The following is a 23,953-nucleotide window of genomic DNA, read 5'->3' as shown; positions in this document are numbered from 1 at the left end:
GGAGATACTGGCCCTTAAAATATTTTTTATTGGAAGAATACACCTTAATTATTAGCAAGGTTGCAATTCTGGACAGAGACATTAGTCCTAAAATTATTACAAACTAAGGAAAGTGTGTGTACGTGTGTTGGATTCCCCCCTGCCCCTTTCATAATTATTCAAAGAATGTGGAAAATGTGATTGTCCTCACATAACAGCATTGGTACTATATGATAAATTTGACATCTGAAATGGAAAATCTCAGAATGAGTAGAGCTGTAGAAGAGAGAGGGGAGTTGAAATACGGATATGCCCCCCTAAAGTTTCTACATTTTGCTGCTCTTAAAGCATTGTTTGTATGTAAGTGTTTGTATGTGTATTTGCATACAGTATTTGAAATAAATGTATATACAAGGTAGTAAATGCTTAGATTTTGACAGCTATGTAGATAACTGTATGCATATGTGATAAGACTATGATCCTTTTTAAAGTAATATGTCTGTTACCAATATCTAGCTGTTGGGGTCCCATGCTAGTGTTAAATGGTGTGCTTCCCTAGTATTTGAACTTGATTTCTGTACATCTCTTTATATATTTTACGTACATGAAAATACAGCTACTCTGAAAAAAAAAAAATCACCCAATGCAAAAAGTAAAGCTTTGCTTATTGCTTCATTTTTTACAAAAAGTACACATTTTAAAGGTGGGTCAAACTTTATGATAAATTGATTTTGCATTGTACTCCTTACAGTAATTTTGAGTGGAATTGAACTTGTAGTTGCTTTTATTAAGGAAACGTTTAACAACACATAAATACCAAAAGCTTTGGCTCATTTCCTTTCCAGCACTATGGAGCATTCAGCACAGTGACTTGACAAATATGTTTATTGTTAAAACCTCAGCATCTAGCGATAAGGATATACCAACTACATTGAGAGATGATATACAGGAGAACAAGTGAATAGAGAACAGGCTCCTGATCCTTCTAAGGGATCATAAATCACACAAAAGTAATTGAATAACAGAAGTGATACTGGTGATGGTGTGGGCAGCAGAGATGGCAAGCCAGAAACTTAAAGCACAGGCATTTATACAACAAACAGTGCAAGAAAGGAGGCAAACAGGTTGCCTTTAAAATCCAGTGTTTCACTAATATTTTATTAGAAAGCCCAGTGATGGTAGTAATCTGTTGGTGATTTATTTTGGTAGCTTTACAATGCGCATTTGTCTTCTTTTTTAATATTGTAGGTTTCCATTTAATTAAACAGCTGAGAGGCATGAGTGTGGTGTTAGTGCTACTTCCTATGGTGCTGTTTGTTATGCTTGCGGGGGCTCAGCGAGCTTGCCCCAAGAACTGCAGATGCGATGGCAAGATTGTGTACTGCGAATCTCATGCATTCAGAGACATCCCTCAGAATATTTCTGGAGGGTCCCAAGGCTTATCGTTACGGTACAACAGCATTCAGAAGCTTAAATCGAATCAGTTTGCTGGCCTGAATCAGCTCATATGGCTTTATCTTGACCATAATTACATCAGCTCCGTGGATGAGGATGCATTTCAGGGGATCCGCAGGCTGAAGGAATTAATTCTAAGCTCCAACAAAATTACCCATCTGCACAACAAAACATTTCACCCAGTCCCCAACCTCCGTAATCTGGACCTCTCTTACAACAAGTTGCAGGTATTGCAGTCTGAGCAGTTTAAGGGCCTTCGTAAACTCTTGATCTTGCATTTGCGATCCAACTCGCTGAAAACGGTGCCGATCCGAGTTTTCCAAGATTGCCGAAACCTTGATTTTCTGGATTTGGGCTACAACCGCCTGCGGAGCTTATCTCGAAATGCTTTCGCTGGCCTTTTGAAGTTGACAGAGCTCCATTTGGAGCACAACCAGTTTTCTAAGATCAATTTTGCCCACTTTCCACGCCTCTTCAACCTTCGCTCCATTTATTTGCAGTGGAATAGGATCCGGTCTGTTAGCCAAGGGTTAACATGGACTTGGAGTTCCTTGCACAACTTGGATTTATCAGGAAATGACATCACAGGGATAGAGCCTGGGACGTTCCAGTGCCTCCCCAACCTGCAAAAGCTGAACCTGGATTCCAACAAACTCACCAACATCTCTCAGGAGACCATCAATACCTGGATCTCACTCATCTCCATCACTCTGTCTGGAAATATGTGGGAATGTACTCGAAGCATTTGCCCGCTGTTTACTTGGCTTAAGAATTTCAAAGGAAATAAAGAAAGCACTATGATATGTGCAGGCCCTAAACATATCCAGGGTGAAAAGGTGAGCGATGCTGTGGAAACATATAATATCTGTGCTGAAATCCAGGTGGTGGTTACTGAGAGGTCGTATCAGGCACCTAAAACCGCCCAGAGACCTGTCTTTATTCCTAAACCAACCATTTCCAAATTGGAAAGCAATCAACCAACATCTGTTATGCCAACCACTTTTGCAGATCTCCCAACACCTGGAGTGGAACCAGAGTATGAGCATGTTTCCTTTCACAAAATAATTGCTGGGAGTGTGGCCCTCTTTCTTTCTGTGGCCATGATTTTGTTGGTTATCTATGTGTCATGGAAGCGTTATCCAGCCAGCATGAAACAGCTCCAGCAGCACTCTCTCATGAAGAGGCGAAGGAAAAAGGCCAGAGAGTCTGAAAGACAAATGAACTCCCCTTTACAGGAGTATTACGTGGACTACAAGCCAACAAACTCTGAGACCATGGATGTATCAGTTAATGGATCTGGGCCCTGCACATATACCATCTCTGGCTCCAGGGAATGTGAGGTATGAACCATGATCCTCCTAAAACCATTTCAGCTGCTGGGAAGGAGAGGTAAATGTTTGAAGATCTTGAGGTGTCTCTAATCACTAGAAAGATTAATGAGCTCTTTTGATTTGGGGTTTGCTCAGTGTGAAATGTGATCTCATTAAATTATAACAGTTGGGGAAGTGACAGTGATTATTTCAAACAGTTCAAACTTATCCAAGAATGGATTAAGTTGAAGTAAACAACTGTGATAAAGTCAGTTGTTATTCTCTTCTCATTTGCACCCATTGTGTTATCAGTGGCTTCAGAAGAGTCTCATCTTTTACATATTGGTAGAAAGAGAGGAGTTTGAGAATCTTTTCTGTTTTAAAAAAAATATGGAAACCTCTTTACTCTAGGCCTGATGTCAAATCTCGAGGGTGTTCTCATCTATTTAATGATAATGCCCAAGATTTCCTGCGTTTTTCGTTTGTTTCAGAAATAAATCTAAGGATCACAGGACTTTAACACAACTTTAGCGTTAAGCACTTGTGTCACTGGGTAAGGCAGAACATACATGCTTCCTTATTAAGTTTGCTGAACTTGAGCCTTATAAAGGACATAAGTCAAACAGTACATCTGCAAATATCTGGGTTGGGAGGGAGGGATTGGATTTTTTTTTGTTTTCGTGTAAACTTTCAGATGTTAATGAAGGCTTAGCTTGTGAGACAACTCTATTGGTTATTAGAGTTAATAGTTTCACACATGTAAGACCATGTTTTTGCTCAATAAGTACATGGAAAATACAAATAGGAAAGCCCTCGTTGTTTCTTTGTCTGTTGTTCAGCTTTGCCAAGAAAATACCATACTTTTTCACTGCTGTGTTGTAAACGACTCTTTCTCTGCTAATGCATGTGTAAGAAATGGTTTTACTTTTGAATATCGTTGCTTATTTCTGCCTTATAAGGAGGATTTGCATGATTACATTTCAGTACTTTTTACTTAACCCTGCATGTGACGTGGCGTTAGGGGACTGTGGTGGATTTTGCTTCCTTGGTTGTGGACATCCTGCCTGAAAATGTTTATAGGCCTGTTGAAATTTATTCATATCCATTTCCTCAGGTTGGGTTTGATTAGAGTAGATTTGACCAATGTCTTTGACAGGCAGCGTGAAAGATGTGTTAAAATCGAGTAGCGTTTAACGGGCTTCAATTCTGTGATCCTGATTTCTGGCAGGTGGATGTTTTGCACTTTTTGAAAATAGAGCGTCTTTAAGAGATCTTAGATTTGGCACATGAAACCCCTAGCTGATTTTGGACCCCAAAGAGCTGGGGTAAGAACAAAATAAAAGTGAAAGATTTGGGGTTATTTTCTCTGGAGCAGTGTCGTCTTCAAAAACAAAGACCCTTGTAATTTTTATTAGTATCATGTTTACGAAGGTTTTTTGTTTTTTTGTTTTTGTGAGCAGCACAAGTGGACAATATCTGACACAAAGTTATTCTGCATTTCACTGGATGTCACGGAGCAGGAAGTTGACCTTAAGGGCTGTCTCCTCTTGTTGCTCAAGTTTAACACCACTGAAGTTTCATTAGCTTCAATAAAATGCTGTTTAATTTACACTGGTGTGATTTGGAGGACAGCTGAATCCCTGTGCTGTAATTGAAAGTCCATCAAATGTAACCATAATCTGTAATGGAATTTGGATCATGATCCTAGTGCACAGAAGATGCAGTGTGTCTGATGTTGTTTGGGAGACTGAAATTCAGATAATTTGGATTATGGAGGATAAACAAGAAGCTAAAGAGTCCTTCCAGGTCTAGTAACAGAAGGTCAGTATGGCATAATTTCTTCATGGTAATGTCGGTCGTTAGATACGGCATTAAACACAAGGGGACCCCAGTTCACCTGAAGCTTTCAGGTGCTATTACAGTACAGGACCAATTTTACTCATTTACTCTGTTCAGGGATGTAAACTTAAGCTGCTACTTAAGTTTGCCGAACTCATGCTGTGTATCCTGTTGTCTGTGGGATTGTTGGATGTGGTATAAATCATGGTAAAACTGTATTAAACGTAATGGTGCTGTCCAGACTGTGACTGCTAGGAAGTACACTCTGTATTTGCAAGGTGATTTATTATCCATTGGCTATTAGCACAGAGGACTTCAGGAGACGTAAAACAGCTGATAGTTGAAGACACGTGTAACAACCATAAGCCCCCACTGAAATACTATCATCAGCTTGGATTTAACATTCTTCGTCTCCATAGCTACAAGATTCCACTTGTAAAAGGATAGATATGCACTGTACAGTACTCACAAATTGTATGAAAAAATCTTTGTGGTATCTTCAGCAGTGAAAAGGTTTTATGACTGGGGAAAAAAAGAAAATGGAACACCTCATTATTAATACTTAATTTACCCAGACATACATACTTCTTGAAAAATTATTATTTTGTATGAGCGAGGCATAGCTCAGGGCCATCCTCCTATAGGTCTGGCTGGCTCATTCATCGTGCTCAGACGGAGCTTTCCCAAAAAAGGACTATTTAGAGGGGAGAAGAATGTCTGGTTATCAATATGAAGGCAGAGGGTTTTTTCAGAATTAATTGCTTAACTTCTTATTGGTTCTACATTTTTATTAATATTTTTTAAGTCATTGCGTGCCTTCAGGTGTCTTCTCCCCACGCACACAGTCCTGTTCTCCCCTGTAAGCACCTTAGGTGTTCAAAAACCTGTCTGTTTTGCTGGAAAGAAATTATGGCTTAATTCCATTTTAACGTGGGAAAGATGCCTGAAAATCTTCCGTTGGTAGAAGTTGGTGATAATGAATGGTTTCCGAGGGTGTCCTAGGGTTGTGTGGCCATACCTGTTACTTTCCCAGTACTGATCTTGTTTTTAGAAGTGTCCAGCTCATCTCAGACATAAACCACTTTTTTTTGTGGTAGTACTGGTTTGGAAATAGCAAGTTCAGGTATTTATTCAGGTTCATTTTCACAGCAGCTAAGCATGAGCAGGGTTTTTAATTTTTTTTTAAATTTTTAAATTTTATTTTTTTTACTTCAGGGGGATTTCTAGCATATAAAAAAGCAGCAGAGGTGTTCAAGAGCTGCGCTGTACTGGGTCTTATACTGCAAGTAGGGGAATGGCAGGTTCAATCTGCATTTCTCCTTTTTCAAGTCCATGCTTTTTGAGTTATTTCTTGTACTAAAGACAGCCAGAGTCAGACCTGTAAATAGGAGTAATTCTCTTGGCACCAGTGGGATTATAATCACTGACACCTGGCCCATGGTATTCTATTTAGTCTATTGGCAAGGCTTTCTAAGGTAACTGGATGCTTATGATTTTGGCTCTCACCATCCAGTTAGCAGACTGCTGCTGTCTCATTTTGATCTTTGCTTTGTGCCTGTGCATATTCTTTCCTCTCTCTTGCGTATTTATTTGTACATTTGCTGAAGATGTGGGAGCAGTAAAAAGCAAGTTCACAAACCAAGCTGAAATATTATGTATTTCGTACATATCACACACACAAAATATTTGCATATAGCACACTATGAAGTTATGTGGTGAGAAGGAACTTTGCTGCAAAAATGTTTCCTTGTTTTTGCTAGAAGATTATTCATCTACTATTTCTCAGCTATAAAAGAAAAAGCAATCAACCAACCAAGCAAGTGAACATCTTTTCTAAGCACAGTTGATGTGAAACCCTTTGAGAGACAATTGACACAGACCCTGTGATGTTACTTTTTACACATTTGCTTCTTGCTGTCTATCCATACCTTAATGTTTGACAAACAAGCCCACCTGTTCACATGTAAGTACGTCTCTGTTGTGATGCTCTTGTGTTTTTCATTGGAGTGAAAACCAGGGCAGTTGTCACTTCTATTCATATGTGCTCAGTCAGTCACACAAAATCATGTTAACTATGAATTCTGCTTCCTCCTCTCTTGCCAGTGGGAAGGAATGGATCAGTAAGGGAACATAACATATGCAAACATGGGGGGCTGCTCTTAACCTCCTCCTTTTGAGCCTAATTTAAGAGGAAATGTTGACATACCCGTAGTTTTTATTATTTATTTATTAAACACCATTAAGGTATTGTTTTGAACAAGATGCAGAAAGGAAAAAAACAAAATACTGACTATGGCTCAGAGACTGTTTAGTCCGAGGTTCCAGTTCTGTGTGGGCTTTCATGCTTCTGTCAGTGGGCTTTGGCAGGACTGCCTGGGGTTAGGCATGAGCTTCTGGGGAAGTGCAACCTCGTGAGAGAGAGAAATCACTCAGTGATTTGGTAGAATTTTTTTTTAAGACAGTGATACTCTTTCCTTTGGTCATTAGTCTTACATTTATAAGGAATATTTAGCAAGGGCTTGATGGCCCACCTCTCTTTCTCCACCTTCCTACGATTATCGAAAGACCACAATTTTCTGCTTGAGACAGAAGTTGAAGGGTGAATGCAATGAAACTTCATTATAAGCTCTGTGTTTGTTTTGGGAAAGTAAGCGAAGGCTATGCTGACAGTGCTTCTCCTCAGTACCGTATATCTGAAAGAAATATGTCCGGAATGGTTCAGAGGTGAAATCTTTTAGACATAGGGCCAGTCAGAGGTTTGAGGAGGAGGTAAATTTTAGAAATTTCTTCAGGTTTAGAGCCAATGGTAGAAATTTATGTTTGTTAGTCTTGAGACTTCGTTACTGCAAAAAATTGTCAGTATATAGAAAAGCGTGCCATAGAAGTACTAGTAATATAGTAATAAATGCACAGGGGCAAAATTTTCCAGGGCTCAGCACTTGAAAAGGGTGAGATTTCCCAAAGATACTTGTTACTGAAATGACTGGCCATATTTCTGGAAGAACTCAGCCAGCTGTGCATCAGCAGCAATTGAGACCTAGGCTGTAAATCTCAAAAAGGAGCTGCAGGAGGAGGTTGAACATTTCTGAAAATCTTACTAGGTCCATATTCAGGTGCTTGGGTGGGAGATTAGCTTGTCTGAAATTTGGTTTTACAGTACAGGTGCTGCTGAGACCTTGAAAAAGTGACTTGCCTGAGATCATGCAAGAAGTTAGTGGCAAAGGAAGGAGCTGAAGCCCCATCTCCCAAGCTTTGGTTAGGCTTGGACCTTTCCTAACCAGGCTGCAGCCATTAAATGTGTTCCACTCTCATTTGGAGGCTGGCAAATAATTGAGAAAACTTGAAAATTGCTCTGAGTCATCCTCTTTCCACTACAATAGCCAGCCATGGGCTGGGAGGGTAGCTGATAGAATTTCATCCTCCCTGCCTTCCCGTCACCTCTTTGTCTACTTCCCTTAATTTTGCCACTTGCTAGAAACATCACAGTTTGTGGGGTTTTGCTCAGTGAATACTGATGGAACAGAGCAGATGCTGCATCGCAAAAGCTTTTTAGAAGAGAAGAAAATACTTGTATTCCTATTCTAATCATTGCCTGGGCCCTGTGAAAGATTTCTGTGTTGCTGGAGTTGTGACAGATAGAGTTTGCCCTCTCCATCTCCTTTCTCCTTTTCTCTCACCCCTTCTTTTTCTTTTGTGGCAACTCTGTGATGTGCTGCCAGTATTTTAAGGAGGGAAAAAAAATCAATTTTAGTCCATTATGTAGCTCATGCCGGGACAGAGAATGCTAACAGAAATAGGGAGATATCTGTTGAACCTATTAATTTGTTTTTTCTTTTAAACACAAAATCAACCCCCCCCCCCCAAAAAAAAAACTCACTTTGAAGGAAAGAGACGATCTTATTAGCAAGTATCCTGCTGCTAGAAATGTTGTTCAAACTCTTCTCCAGAATAATAGGGTTGACCTGATTCTTGATGTTCAAACTGTTAGCTAAATTCCACAGCCTGTTGCAGCACAGAGCAGTCTGAGCTAGTCTGGGTGCTGGAACTAACCAGAGCTGTGGACATGCTGGTTTACTCTGCTTCTTGACAGTGGTGCCCCTAGACACATACTGCTTTTAGCAGACAAGCTGATGCTGGTAGAAGAGTCCTATACCTTTCAAAGTTTTGGGACTAAGGATCATTGAGATGGATTTACCTGTTATCTTCAGGAAGGCAACTGTGTGCTTTAGTGGCAAGAGCTGCTTGGCATAACGAAATGTGCAGCCCTCTAGTATGCTGTCTATGTTGTAAACATTTTGACATGAAAAATTCCTGTGTGATTTGTGTTTATAGCACACTAACATCCTGGTATTTGGTCATTTTAAGCCAGGTATTTCAGGACTGAACACAGATGGGCTGCAACAGTAAACATTTCTGACACTAATCAGCTTTCATCGCATCTGCCTGTTCTGCAGCCAAAGGAGCTTAGATTGCTTGTAGATCTCCCTGTCTACACAAAAGAGGACTGGATCAGTTCCTAGGGAATTCCTGGGGGGTTGTTGCCTCTCTACCTAGCTCCAAATTCCAGTTTTCTTAGGAGCCAGAGTACTCTGCATAAGGGAGGAAGATGGATGGGGCAGGAGGTTGTTAGTATATGGGAATATTGGCTTCTTGGCCCAACAGGTTTGTTTGTCTTTGCTTTTTTAAATCACATGGATAAGTGACAAGGAAATAGAAAGCTCTTTGTAGTAGAAGGAATATGGTATCAGCCATACGATTGTCCTGAGTACCTGAATGGAAATCGCTGCACATGCAAGAATGGGGAAGGCAAGAAAGGTCGGAAGATGCCAATAATCTGTAATCTCTCGCTGTCTGTGGTACAGTCTAGCTAGAGCAAAATCCCTACCTTTGTTTCTGAGTTCAGCTAGAGATCGGTACATGCAGGCAGGGTTTTTATTTTTATTTTTGTGGTTTGTTAGCTTCATTTAAAGGTTGCTGGCGAGGGCATGAGAAGCTCATAGATGCTAGCAAGCCAGAAAATCTTTCCTAAAAGCTCTGTGGTCTAAGGCTGTCTCTGTGGCAAAGGGTTGACTTCACGCAGAAAACAGCAGGATGCTGCGAGTATGCTTGAATTTGTTTCTTCTTTGTTTTCTGTCCTTTGTGTGGCTAAAAAAAGATGACTTTTTTGCATAGTACATTTTAATCTGTAGATCTCAAAACACATTAGGTAAGTAACATTATTCTGTTTTTCAAAAATGGGAAACTGGGGCAGAGAAATGAGGAGCTTGCCCCAAGCTGCTGACCAGAATGTAGATCTCTTCCCACAGATCAAGATTTGCTTTAGTAGGTGTTGCTGAAATTTGTAAATTCTTTTGTCGTATAACAGTATTCAGCTTTCTGTCTGAACATTTCAGCTCCAATGCAAAATTGTTATATCAGGAGAAAAATTAGGAAGTTTTTAAGAGTCACTGTGTATTAAATTTATTATGGGAATGTGGCGTGTCCTTCATTGCAAAAGGCAGAGCAAAGAAATTATCTAGTGTACAAAGATTTTTCAGTATATTCGAAATAGGGTGTTTGCGGTGCTTCTTATTGCATACAGATACAAATACACACTGTAGAAAAGACAATCTTGGTCTTCAGTTTTTGGTTATATAAAAGAAAATGAAAGAACCTGGTTTATACAACAGGTTCATTATTTTTGTTCAGTGTAAACTCTACTTTTCCTAGTAAACAAATACACTGACAGATTTTTTTTTTCCTGTGGAAAAAGTATGGTTCTCCTGTATGTTACTTATATTTTAATCCAATAAACATGCAATACAAAGTGGAAAAAAAGTAAGCTCAATGTAGTTGTGGTAGTACTATTATTATCACTATTTGTGTTTGAGTAGCAGTTGACATCTCCGGGTTCAGACACTGTATGAAAATATTGTAGGATTCAGTTTGTGCCAGGAATAATAGGACATGGTGGATAATCTAAACATGGCATAGAAAGAGGAAACAGAGACATGAAGAGCAGTTTGTTTATAGGAGATGAGTTGACTAGTGAGGACTGGGCTCCAGGTTTTAAGAAAACTTTGACAATATTCTATTTATTGGATGACTCCAGCTCTCAATCATGTGTAGTAAAAAGGTCATCACATGTTCTGTGATTGGACTGTGCACAGGATAAAATTCACTCCTGGGCAGCAGGCCAGAGGAAGACCTATTTGTCACCAGATACAAGGTCTCCATGGGAAGGTCAGTCTCACTAGTAGTGCCTTGCTCTCTAATTTGTCCTAACTCCTTTCCCCCCCCCCCCCAAACTTTTCAGATGCATACAATGTCTTTGATGAATAGGCTTGAGTTGTGTGTTTTTACTCATTTTCAAACTGAGTTCTCATTAGAAGTCAGCTGCTTCTGTGTGATGGCCTCTGAAAGCTCAGATGATTCTTCACTGCTCTCATCTTTTACTAACACATCCATTTGGATTATCTTTGTGCCCTGATGGATTTTTTAAAAGGAACCAACAAGGCCATCAAATTTCTGTCTGGGTTCAACTAGCCTTTGTTAACATTCTAAATCATCTTGGCCCTGAAGTGTGCTGCTTTTTAAAATTTAGAACGATATGGTTGCCTGAAGCCTCTCCGCGTGTTATTTAAATCATCATAATTGTGGTTTCTTGAGGCTGGCAGATTATAAATAGTTTCTTTCTCCTCTTCTGCAGTACTTTGGTATGAATGACAAGCAAAACCACTATTGTTTGAACTGTACATCTGACACCGTCCTTCCTATCTAGACTCCATTTCTCAACTATTATTTGATTGTCCTGAAATAATTGGCAGTGTTGTTCTTAAGGCTAGGCAATTACCATGTACTTTTCACATTATGTGAAGATAAGAAAAATGATTTTTCAGGGTCATCATTATCTTCTTAATTTAATAGAATGTGTATTAGGGAGGACTAAAAGTCAGGACAGGTGTTCAGTGTCTGTACGTACACACACACACACACAAAGAATGAGTCCTAAGAGTAACACGTTTCAGTCAAAATTTTAGTTCGATGTATAATGTCTCGCCTCATCAAAGATTCTGTGGAAGTAAATGTCTCTGTGTTCCTTATATAATTCTCCTTTATCACTCCTACATGCTAGGCCTTCACCTGAGAAGAAACATAATTTCTGTGCTGTAGTTGGTGAAAAACAGAACAACTTATTAAGAATAATTACAAATAGTTTGGAAACAAACTTGAACAACAGTTGTTTTCATCCTTATTACTAAGAAAGAGAAGTACTACAAATACTGTAGTTGACCAAGAACTTGTACAAAACTATCTACTTGACTTTTGATCTAACTAATTTCAAAACAGATCTCTCTCCAAAATGTGTGAGAATGAGGTAAAAATGATGTTAGTGGGAACATCCTTGAGCTGGCACTATACATAACCCACAAAAGCATTTGCTCTCCTTTAATGTAGATCTGCACACTGAAACTTACTCTGTTTTCAGCTCTAGTTCATGGAAGAAGCTAAGGCTAGATCTTAGTCTGATACCGTGGACCCTTCTTGCTCTCCCACTTGTGCAAAGAAACTGAACAGCTGAGTATAGAGGTTTGTCATACAGACTGGTGTAATTTATGTAGAAGAGAGTGTCTACACAAGAAGCTCAACCCTTTTTTGCATGCCTGGAGGATGTCCCTTCCCCTTTGTGGTTTGGAAAGCAGGGTCATTCCCCAGTCAGCTATGGCTGCAAGCCAAGATTTAGGTACCATTCTAAACTCTGCTGTTGGTTTGTTGTGTGAGCTGGGGTAGATTCTTTCATTGCAAACTGTCAAATAGTCAAGGGAAAAATGAGAGCAAGGTCACATTGACTTTCCTTAGGATTTGAGCATTGAAACCAATCCTTAAATCCTTGAAATTTCTCATGTCTTCTTCCAGTCTTTGCCCATCCCAAGTACTTAGACTGAGGGTCAGTTGGGGAGGATTGCCTTTCACACTCTCCATACCCAGGGGCTAGCAGAACGGGGTTGGGATTTTAGCTACTCCTGTAGCATAATAGAGGAAAAAAAAAAGTATTGTCTGGAGCCTTAAGGGACTCGTACTGAGTCCATTTTGTTCTGAGACCCTGTCTGAAGTGGTCTGCTTTGTCTTGGCATGGTATTAGCACATGCCTATTTAGTTCTTTTAAAATGTCTATACTATATTCAGATGTATTAGAGACTTACTCACAGCTACTCAGGTGCTCCCTTGTCCCTGGTAGTTTTCTGCAGTGAAATTGCATGATTTTAATGTAAATTTCTGATCCATTTTTTTCCCCCCCACAGCATTATCATTTTCTTTCCCAAAGCCTCTAACTCATATGTTAGGCTCTGGTTTAAAAAGCTGCATGAATGTTGCATGCGAAGTGAAATGGGGTGATGAAGGCAGCTCTTGTGTTCTTGCAGTTGGAACACAAATTGTTCAAATCAGACAAGGCAGCAACCTACTAGCAATTTTGAATTAGTAGAAATTTTTATTTGAAAACAAAATCTATGCTATTTTCTTTGTCGTCCTTTATTTGTTGATTATATTAGAAGTCCCAAAGTGCATGAAGCTTCCGAAGTCTAAAGATCCGATTAACCTTTTCTATTTATTATTAGCTCCCAAACACTTATTATATTAGCCTTTGAGAACAAGGTCCAGACTTCTTTGTTTTTTCTGTAATAGACAGGGGACTAGAATTAACATTGATTCAATGAATTTCAACATAGGTTATAACTAAAAGGCATGCACAACATAATATATTTCACTACTCCTCTTGTCTAATGAAGATTGAAGAAGGGGGTGTTTACCCTGATACACATCAAAAATTTTAAGGCTAAAAGAGGCTTTTAGCCATCTGTTTTGCTTTCCTGTATATCAGTGGCCATGGAACTTCACAAAGTTGCTTTGCTTATAAGACCAGTAGCTTCTTTTGACTAAAAAGCACCTCCCGAAAGTCACCCAGTCACGATTTGAAGACTGCAAGTTAGAGAGAAAGCTCCACTTCCCTAGATACGTTGTTCCCAAGGTTAATAACCTTCATGGTTGAGAAATAAATTGTTCAACTGTTAAAGTAATTCATTCTCCACTATGAGATTAAGCTAATCTGAGAGGAAGAAGTTTCTGATATTTAAAGCACAGTAGTATGTGGCTCAGGGTGTCTGAGCTCAATATTCATCCCAGGAAAGTGAGGTTACAAACAAAAACACGCCCAAAAATGTGGATGCTTGCATACTGAAATTTCCTCACTCCTAACTTTCAAGAAATTTACATTTTAATTGAATGGTTATAGAAAATACATTTTTATCCAAATTGCTGAAGTAATCAGTTTTGCAGCGTCTCTCTCCTTCTCATAGGTCTACAGCTTCTGGTCTCTAACTCATGATCCTGCATTACTTTATGTTGGAATTCTCCATTGGTGTTCCATGCAGGGACCATCTATTCCTGTGTGTTTATAGCTAGTGTAGAAAAATGGAGACATATTATCGGATAGATTGAAGTCAGTGACAAAGTCCCCCATTCATTTCAATGAAATAATGATATCAGCCCCAAGGTAGTGACATTAAAAATGGTAGTAGTTTCTCATCCTTTGAAACACCAGTTAAGGTGCATCACCAGAGCAGTATGTATTAAGCTTGTATTAACTTTGCAAATCACTGAAAGATTTGTGTATGCGAAAGCCCCTGTTTGTAAATAAAGCTCAATATTATGTTACTGTATTTTAAGATTAGTGTGAATTCTAAAAGTTCTGTTTCCTTTATTATTCTACATAATTTAGCAAGTTACTGTATACGTGCTATAAAACTCTAAAGTTGGGCCTTTTTTGCTTGCTAGTTTTAAAACGGCCTAAAGAAAAGGTTCTTTTTTTCAAATGTGGTAGATTGGTAGCTTAGGCTACATAGAATTTTGTTGTTTTGATTTTGATTAATTGTTACGATGAGCATATGATTGCCAATGATTTGTTCAGTTAACTATGCATCCATAAAAAAAAATGCTCTTGTAGGATATATGTCATTCTAGAATAAGTATAATCAAGAACATCTGCAAATACAGGATTTCAGTAATTGAACTGAGGATAAATTGAAGGCATTTGTCAATGATCCCAAGTCTGCCTTGTTTTACAGAAGTAATAAATGTTCCAGTTATAGGTAATTAATTAAAAATAGTTAATGAGCCCAGGAGTCCAGGAATTGTACTGGTTTTCTTTCTCCCACTATAAAGTTGGCATGATAAACTCCTGAAGATATATTCAAAATTGATGCCAGAAGAGTATGATAATGACCAAAATGTTTACTGGAACCAGCTCAGCTCTCAAGTTATTTCAGGAGTCAAGAATAACCAGAAATGCCATGCAGGATCAAGCTCCATTTAAAACTTTCTTGCAACACTCCTGAGCTGTTTATGTCCAGATCTTTCTCCTTGTCTCAGTTCATCATGCTGTTCTCTCCTTAAAACACAATTTTCCACCTTCTACCTAGCTCTCAGCATTGCCCTAAGTATGTGGTGTCATACTTCTCAGTGGTATCTTCTTATCTTGCTTTGGAAAGTAGGACTTACCACCCAGTTTACTTGGGCATCTTTTAACTTTTTAAAGTGTTTTCATTCATTTACCATGATGATGTTAAGACACTGTTACTCTCACCATTTCAGGTGTTCAGAAAAAAGGCATTTTAGGGACTAGGTGATAGGAGATACTGAGCACCTCCAAGTCCTGGTGGTTTATCAGTGGGAGCTGAGTGTGCTAAAAATCCTCCTGGGATTTCCTGTTATTTTATATATTTCTTAACCATTCCTCTACTTTTGAAGAGCTGCAGATAAAGAATTTGCATGATTCATCAGATATTTACTTATATCTCTGTGGGATTGTATCCAGCTGAGTGTATATATTCGACTTAGTGGCTTAATTTTTAGGGACTTCTTTTAATTCTTTACTCTTGTGCAACTCCCACAGTGTTTCCTACACAGTTGATCATAATTTCTTATCATTTAACACAGGGGAAGCAGGCAGTTTTCGTCTTCTGGATGCTGATGCCATTGATACAGTTGATAACCTTTCTTCATCAGTGGGCAGAGAGCCAGTAGGTGTATTTTAGCAAAACTATACTAAGTATCCATCCTATAGGTCACCCACTCATCTAAGTCAGCTGATAGTCTGAAGTGGAGTCGGTTTTGGATTTCCCTGTTCACTGGGAAATCAACAATTAAAATGGACTCCCATAGTGCGAATCTACTGACCATTTAAATCATAATCAAATAATTGGTTCTTGTGACAGCAGAATGCAACAGAGTGATTGAAAGGAGACTAGGGGGAGGGAAGCGAGCAGGAGTGGAGGAGGGTCTTGGTGCACGCAGATGCAGCCTTAGCTACGCTTTGCGGAAAGTCTGGGGACGGAACAGAGGTCAGCAGTTACACGCTGAGCATTGGATTTCCTCTTCTCTGCTTCACTACCAAAGCACTGCAAAAAAAGAGGATGGGATTCTTCTTTTTCCAACTTGTAAGGCCCTGAATTTGCCCATACTGAGTTTCATTCCACCTTTACCATGGGACTGCTGTTTAATTTGGGGCATACTAATTCAGGTTTCCCATGCTTTTGTTTCTCCATCTCTAAAATGGGAATAAGTTTTATGTTCTCTTTCTAGGTGCTGGTAGATCTGTATAAAAGCTGAGAAATCTATTTTAAGTTTTTTGGGTTTTTTTATCATGAGGTTATTTGCAGGTTGTACCCTGGACAGTAGAGCTAGGAGGAAAATATTGCAGGGCAACAAAAGGACAGTTTTTTGGAACACTTTTTTCCAGAAATATCTTTTTTTTTTTTTTTTTAACTCATTTGAACTTGAATCTTCAAAATAGTTTGTGATAATTGTTTTCAGGAAAAAAAAAACAAACCCTAACAAACCACATTCCTAACCCGGGCGATTCCGCTGTTTTTTAATACTTACCTCCAGAATTTCACTGTGAATCGATGCTTCCTATAGATGCTTTAATTTGTGAATAGAAAATATTTTTTTCAGTTAAATAGCAATGTCAGTCAGGGCTGCCAGAGGTAGGAGTTAAACGTTTTGACTTTTTTTCTTCCTCTTTTTATTACAGGAGTACTTGGGATTCCTGTTCCTGGACAAGGTCCTGCTTTGTAAGATACCTTATAGGCACAGAACACTGCTATAAAATAAAACCTTACCTGAAAGGACTTACAGTCTGTCCTTTAGGTATAACAGCATGTTAGATCATCACTAATCAGACATATCTATGATTTGAAAGATGAAAAATTATTCCCTTTAAAAATACATGCCAGCTAAACAAATGGATATGATTTCACTCCTAGCAAGTGTTAAGTCCCTTCTTTCAACAGGGTTTCCACAGAACAGTTGTAGTCTTGCCTGGTATCTAAAAAATATATATATGCTTGTGAATGGTATAAATCATGATTAAATGTGAAGCAAAATTAGTAGCAGACAATTGAATTCAGCTCAATGGAAATGAAGCTTTACTTTTGTTCATTTATATATATATATATGTGTGTGTGTATATATGTATATATACACACATAAAAATAATACCTTAATTTATAAACCAGAGTTGCACTATTTCCCATTCATTTAATGACAATACCTTTGCTGTTAGCAGCCAGATTATTATTTCAGGTGCATTAGTTTCCTGGTACTGAATTTCAGCTTGGATTTGGTGCATTTTATTTCTCTTTCTCTTCAGATCCTCCCAATAACTTTTCTTTTTAAGAATACTTTTGTTTTTACTGATAAGCAATTGTCGTTTTCTTCTCCCACCTCTCTGGAGCAGGAACGGTGTCAGGCTTGCAGCTCTGTCCACAGCCTGGGCCTTTCCGTGAAGTTTTGCCTCTGCTGAACCGTGCCCTCTGCAGTCTCTGCACAGAGTGCTGCTGCAACAGCAGCAGTCCATTTCCGCTGGCACCAGTGCCTCAGCAGCAACTTTGACAGCAGGCCAACGTTTAGAAAGGAAAGGAAAGGAAAGAAAGATGGATGTTAAAAGCAGGCTCAGTCAAATAGTGCTGCTTTCTATGTTAAAGCACCTTTCTGGAGCACAGAGAGCCCTTCTGGTGTCTGATTAGTAAAGGCACAGACCCAAGCTTTGAGAGCACCGCTGACAAATCTTAACACTGTGGTTAAAAGGGAGTATTAATAGCGGGAGCTATTTTATGATATATATACTGGTGCATGTATGTGTGTCTTAACAAAAGCAGCAGAACAGAGAGTAGAAGGTTGATTTGCGACTTAAATATATAGCTATTCTGAATGTCTCATTCAAGAGCAGGAGCGTAATAAAAGCAATTATTTAAGGCAAACAGTTTGTCAGGGTGATAAATCTGGCATTGAGGTTTATTATTTTGCACATAAAGAACCTTCTTAAGAGAGAAGATAGCTTAATGACTTCACAAATATTGCTCTGGCCTTCAAATATTGATCTAGCAATCAAACGTTCAGGTGATGGGCACAATAGAACTTCCTGCATAGATGGGCGAAACGAGGCAGAAAACAAAGCGAGGTTCACTGTAATTCATACAAGTCTGTAGGAAGCAGCAAAAAGGGTGTCATTGGGTTACAACCACAGCTGTATTACATCGTAATTCAAGGAGATAATGTTGTCTGGGGACTCTGGCGATGTTGGGATGCAGCACAAATGCTTACTTGTGAGAAAGCATCATAAGCAAAGGAAGTAAGGAGGCAAAACCTGTGCTTGGAGAAGGTGATGGTAGTGACCATAGGACAGGCCACGCCACAGGGTGTCCGGGTCGGAGTTTTGAAAATGAGAACAGCCATACAAAAATTAATTGAAAACAAAGGGAAGATTGTGAGCAGGCAGTAGTGAGAGGAGTGTAGAGACTTCCACCAATATTCAGAGATTTGAATAGCCTTCGTGGGTCAGCTAGTAAATATGTAGTAAAATAGACTCTTGTCTGCTTACAAGTGGAGTTATTTTTTCATTTGTTCCCTTAGTTCTTCCTACAAAAATTTCAATAGCAAGATTGTCTAGAAGCTTCTTGATAGTTCTTTTGGCCTACAGTAATAAAAATATACATTTCTTAATACCATTTCATACACATTTGTTAATACCTTATGTGGAAGTAATTCATGATTTAGGTACAGCTTTTTGTCACCTGTTAAAATGACTAATGTTCAATGATATATTTTTATCTTTTTTTTTTCTTTGAGCTTCTAGGCAAACGTGTTACAAACCTGGCAACTATTTTGCAGGAAGGTCATGTACTTTTCCTCCTGTAGATGTGCAAAGCGGGCTGTTTTGCATACAGGTATTTGTGGGAGTGTAAAATATGTAGATGCATCAAATACCAGGGCCAACTTCTTATGTTCAGAACATACAACATTGCTTTCATCATTATTATTTTCATCATTTTACCATCATTTATTTCCAAAACTCATAGAATGTTGTGATAGGAAATAATTTTGAGTGATATTTTCAAAAAGCTCTCCATGTGATGTGGCCAGAGAGTTTTCTGTCTACTTCAAAGGTTGAAAACTGAGAGGATAAGTGAATTGAAGACTGTTTTTAAAGTGCATTACATTAAGAACTGAAACCAGTAGATTTCCTGTCCAGTTCTTCAGTCTCTAAACCATATTTCTTCATAGCCTAGCTGGGGCAGTGTTTAAGTTCTGTTGTGTGCTTATTATTAAGGATGTGAAGTTAAATTAACAGAGGAATATGTTTTTTCAGTGACATACTTTAAATTAACACTGCTGAATTCCTGTTCAGTTAAATCAAGGTTTCTTGGCCAACAAAAGCTCTAAATCCTGCCTGCGACGTGATACAGCATGTAATACGCTCAGTTTGGGTCTTACCAATCTTCCAAGATTCTTGAAAGCTTGATAATAACAAAGGAGAATTTGATCCTGACTTCCCTGAAGTAATTAATTTAAGGGCTCCTTTCTTCCTCCTCCTTCTTTTTTTTTTCCAATTAGAGTTCTGCAGGAGTCAGGTTATTTTTATGTCTATCCAATTAAATGCTCAAGCCTTTGCTTTATCCATATGCTACTGTCTGATAAGCTTTGTTTAGGACTACAACTCTGTTGAGAGTCATACTGAGTTTTAATTCTTTTGTTTACATGTAATATATCGCTTAGTTAACGTACTCTATTCCTAAAACAAAGGTCTTTCTGTCACACGAGAAGAGTTTCATAGCAGCTTAGGGCCAGAATTACAAAGTTTTCACTGTCTCGTTGTAAATGTTTAAGACTTGCAAGCAAAACGTTTACATGCCAAAAAGTGTGTGCGTGGGGGGGTAGGGTGGGGTGATACTTTTCAACTGAAAAAAGCTCTCCCTTTTGTTTTTTATATATATTTATTATTTTCACAGCAATTGGTTGTTGGTATGGTATTTTGAATCTCCGCTGGACAGGCAGATAAGACAATGTACGGGTTAGCCATATTTCAAGCTTCAATACACACTGTGACTAATTTATTGCTATATTAAGGATATGTTCTGTGGTTTAACAAGTACTAGTTAATTATTGATGTATTTTTTAAACAGGATATAACCACATAAATAAGAGGTTACATGTGATTATAAGCAGGTTGTATGACTATATGGGAATTATAATTGATCATTTCTTAAACTATGTATTAAATATTTATTCACCCTATATAAACTATTTATAATGCATGATGGATAAAAACATACTAAAGTGAGTTGTAGTCGTAAAATGAATAAAAAACAAAATGAATGTCTGCTTCATTTAAACAGCAATTCACAGATTTAGGTAAACTGGGTTGAAACGTTCAGTGAACAAAACATTATTTTTAAAGTGTTCATATTTGAGGGTGAGATATCAGATCGAGGCTTTGGAACCCATCTGTTATCCAGTTCCCAGTCTGGCATTTTAAAAAGTCAGCTCCATTCCAGAGGTATCACTTTGGATATTCTGAATCATTCAGGTTTTTTTAAACACAAGATTTGCATGGTTTTAATTAATTTAATTCAGTTAAAAACTTACTACCTCACCCCTTAGTGTAGAATCAGACATGTCTTATTATAGCTTATTCCTGTACGGAAGACTGTTAAGCTCTACTGCTATGAGGCACCTTCATACCACTAAGACTTTGTTTACAGTGACGGCTCCAAGTTATCTAGGCAGAGAGAGATGGGAGCGGAAATGAGAATTCTGTCTGACTAAATACTTATGCTAGTGCAAAGACTACATGTACATGAAAGATCTTAGTGACTTCTGAATATCTCTGACTAGATGTTTCATATGATGCATCTAAATCCCCATATAACCTCACTGTGCTCCAGTCCAGCTACTGCATAAATCAGAGCAAGACTGACTTTTGTGGGAAATGCAAGTGCTCTATATTTCTCTGTATTAATCCATTTCTTCGAGTGCCTAAAAATAGACAATTGCTCAGCCTCATGAAGGTGAATGCTAAGATGCAAGTGTCATGATTATCATATGCAGTTGATGACATACATACATGTTAAGCTGGCCAAAGAAAGATCCTGAATGCAATACCATCATCTTTACTATTTGCATTAGAGATTGAACCCTTTGTTTCAATTGTTGGTTTGATGGTTGGTTAAGTTTGTGTTTAAGTGTTTTATTCAATTAGATGAATTTAGAGGCGGATTTTCAGGAAGGATTATTTCTTAGACTGCTCACTGGAGAATTCACGTTCTGAACACTTGTGACAGTCTGGCTATAAGGACTTGACTTTATACAGTTAGGAAGGCTCTGGAAGTGTTAGAAATTAAAATCACAAAACCAGGGTATCTACAAGACCATCATTCCCCTCCAAAATAGAAAAGCATTATGTCATGTTTTTTCTATGACAGCAATGATTCAAGTGAGATAACTATTGCCAAAAACGCCCCACTCGTGAGTAGCTGTGCTTATAGAAGAGCAAAGTATGTGTTGTTGCATGTGTTGGTTATGTATGGATATGGTACTAAAAGGTAACACACAATTTGTCTTTGAACTCCGGAGTCTTTGCAGAACTTTCAGAAACAGAAAAAAGGAAAAATCAGCTTTTTTTTCTGTTTATGTTTACTGAATCGGTATTTATATATTGTGATCTCATTGAAAGCCAGTGTTTATGGCTGATTTTCCCTGTGCATCAGGCTGTGGCTTTCTTTCAGCAAGCTGCAATATTCTTTTTCGTTCAGGTAGGCACTTAAATATTTTTCTTCTCTCCTTGTGTTGATTGCTAATTATGTGGATGTAAGGTCTGCTTTGTTTCCTTTTAAAAGCGTTTGCTTGGGATGATTTCATCATCATCTTTGAATCAGACAACAGCATGAATATCAAACAGCTGTTAGAAGCTTTGCTTGCCACCTGTCTCCTTTCCAATGAGTCAGTTCTGATTTTTCATTTCCACTTCTTCATCCATTTGATGTTTTATCATCTTGAAGCATTTCTTTACTCCCTTCCCCCCCTTCTTTTATTTGGCCTCTCTTCTTACCTACCTCTGAGTAGCAGCTGATTTCTTCAAGGAAGATCCTTGAACTTGCCAGATTTCTTTACGGTAAGGATCCTTAGAAAAGGCTGCTGCTGCTGTCCATTTTTATCTTTTAAAAGGCAGTTTGAAGTGATATTTCCCTCCTCATGTTTTACAAGGCTATATTAAATTTTCTAGCAAAAAAACCCCACTTTATCCATGAAAAGTCTGACTGTGATTTTCCTCCCATTTTTGCTTCTCATAACAATAATTTATATTTATTGTGGTGTAGCATTTTAGAAGCGCTACTGAGTTTGACCCCATATTCCAGACACTATATATACTTAGAGATGGTCTCTGCCCCAGGGAATTGCCTGTCTGTACAACTTGTAAAAATACTGATAAATTATAATCAGATTGTTCCTCCATTTTATTAAGTGCGGGGCTGTACAGGCAAGTGGAGACAAGCTGAGCTCACTCTGTGTACTCTAAGCTAGTATGACGTGGAGCAGTTCTAGACCAGAGGAGACATTGCTATGTCAGTGTGACCTTGTGTCTGAGCTAAGGGACAGGGACTCCTGCACTCAAATGTCTTTCCTTATAACCAGAATACAATACAGACTGTTCTTCTCGCTGTTACTTTATCTCTCCTTCCTTTCACTGTTACAGTTCCTGCTCAGCTTATACACCAAATATAATGCATTGCTTTGTTATAATAACATGTTAGTTTTACCCGCAAATGCTGTTCCCTTTTCTCAGCTGGAGACCACAGTGCAAAGATGTGTGATGTTTGCCTCCGGTGTAGCCAAAGACTGCTCCCCTGTCTGCTGCGTACCTCTCTACATTCCTATCATTGTATAGTGACTAGGCTATAAGGTTTCTATTTCTCTGTCCAACTTTTTCCTCTTGTATTATTAACCAGATATTTGTCCTGTAAACTGATTTTCCTGATCTCCTTTCGCATGTACAGACTCCTGTGGAAACCAAAATACTATGTAATGGTTTTAACACTGTAGATAGACAACAGGATCAGGACTTACTGGGCTTAAGTTAGGTCGGTTTAAACAGAGTTTTCTCTTTCAACTGTGCAGATCCCCGGTATCTCTTGTCTGATTCCTATTTTAGAACCCACATCATACAAAATTTGCCAAGGAATAATATTGTTTGATGGGCGTTTGTTTTTGACAATTCTCTTGAGTATAGTTTCTTCCAGAGCCATACTGAGAAGTAGTGCTGTCTTCCTTCAGAAGCATTTGAGAAATTCAGATTTACCTTCTGCTCAGTGTTTAGCACACTATTCATATTCATTATTCTAACAGTACTATGTTTTCCACCTTTGCCATGAGGGATCCACTTAGGAAATATTTGAGATGATGTCTTGAAGTGTTTGGAACATATAGTCCATTAAGGATCTCTGGGGTAGGCGTGAAACTCCATCGCATGTGTCTAGTCATCTCTGAATATTCCATTAACCGCAGGGATGACCGAAGGCTTCAGACCACCCCTCGTTCCCCTTAATTAACACACACAAGTGTGCCTAGGGCTTCACTGACCATTGCCTTTGAAGTAAAGCCAGGTGTCTCCTTGCGCTGCCTGCCCAGCCATTCCTTCAAGTACCTATTCAGCAAGGGGTGCAGGAGAATCCTCTTAATGAGCACACCATGGTGACAAGTGAAACATGCCAATTAGGAGATTATCCACATGCTCCAAAGAGCTGAAGAATGAGTTCTCAGAAGAGAAGTACTTCCCCCTTGATGTAAACTGCCTTAGAACAGGCTCATCTTAAAATTGTGTTTTTAAAATTTTATGTGTATTGCTGTCTGTGCAGTAGCAGACATGGGACTCAAAATGTACTTAGGACATGAGGCCTGGAAGTGAAAATGAGGTGTGCCATCCCCCCATTACAAAATTACAGGAAGACCTTAAAAACATCTTTATAATGCTGGTAGGGAGTACTAGTGTGTGCTGA

The 23,953-nt window shown here is 38.6% G+C and overlaps 1 protein-coding gene across 1 annotated transcript in view; it reads left to right on the top strand.

Moving 5' to 3' along the window:
* Positions 1-245: 245 nt before the first annotated feature.
* The window catches only part of LRRTM4 (leucine rich repeat transmembrane neuronal 4), a 215,295-nt gene continuing 191,587 nt past the window's right edge, over positions 246-23,953 (top strand). The window contains exons 1-2 of the mRNA XM_026081690.1: positions 246-339; positions 1,189-2,774. Of these exons, the coding sequence (XP_025937475.1) occupies positions 246-339; positions 1,189-2,774 (1,680 nt within the window). The remainder of the gene's footprint in view (positions 340-1,188; positions 2,775-23,953) is intronic.

The sequence above is a fragment of the Apteryx rowi genome, unplaced genomic scaffold (assembly GCF_003343035.1).
Source record: "Apteryx rowi isolate R43461 unplaced genomic scaffold, aptRow1 scaffold_56, whole genome shotgun sequence".
NCBI classification, from domain to species: Eukaryota; Metazoa; Chordata; class Aves; order Apterygiformes; family Apterygidae; genus Apteryx; species Apteryx rowi.
This window is presented reverse-complemented; position numbering and strand designations above follow the sequence as displayed.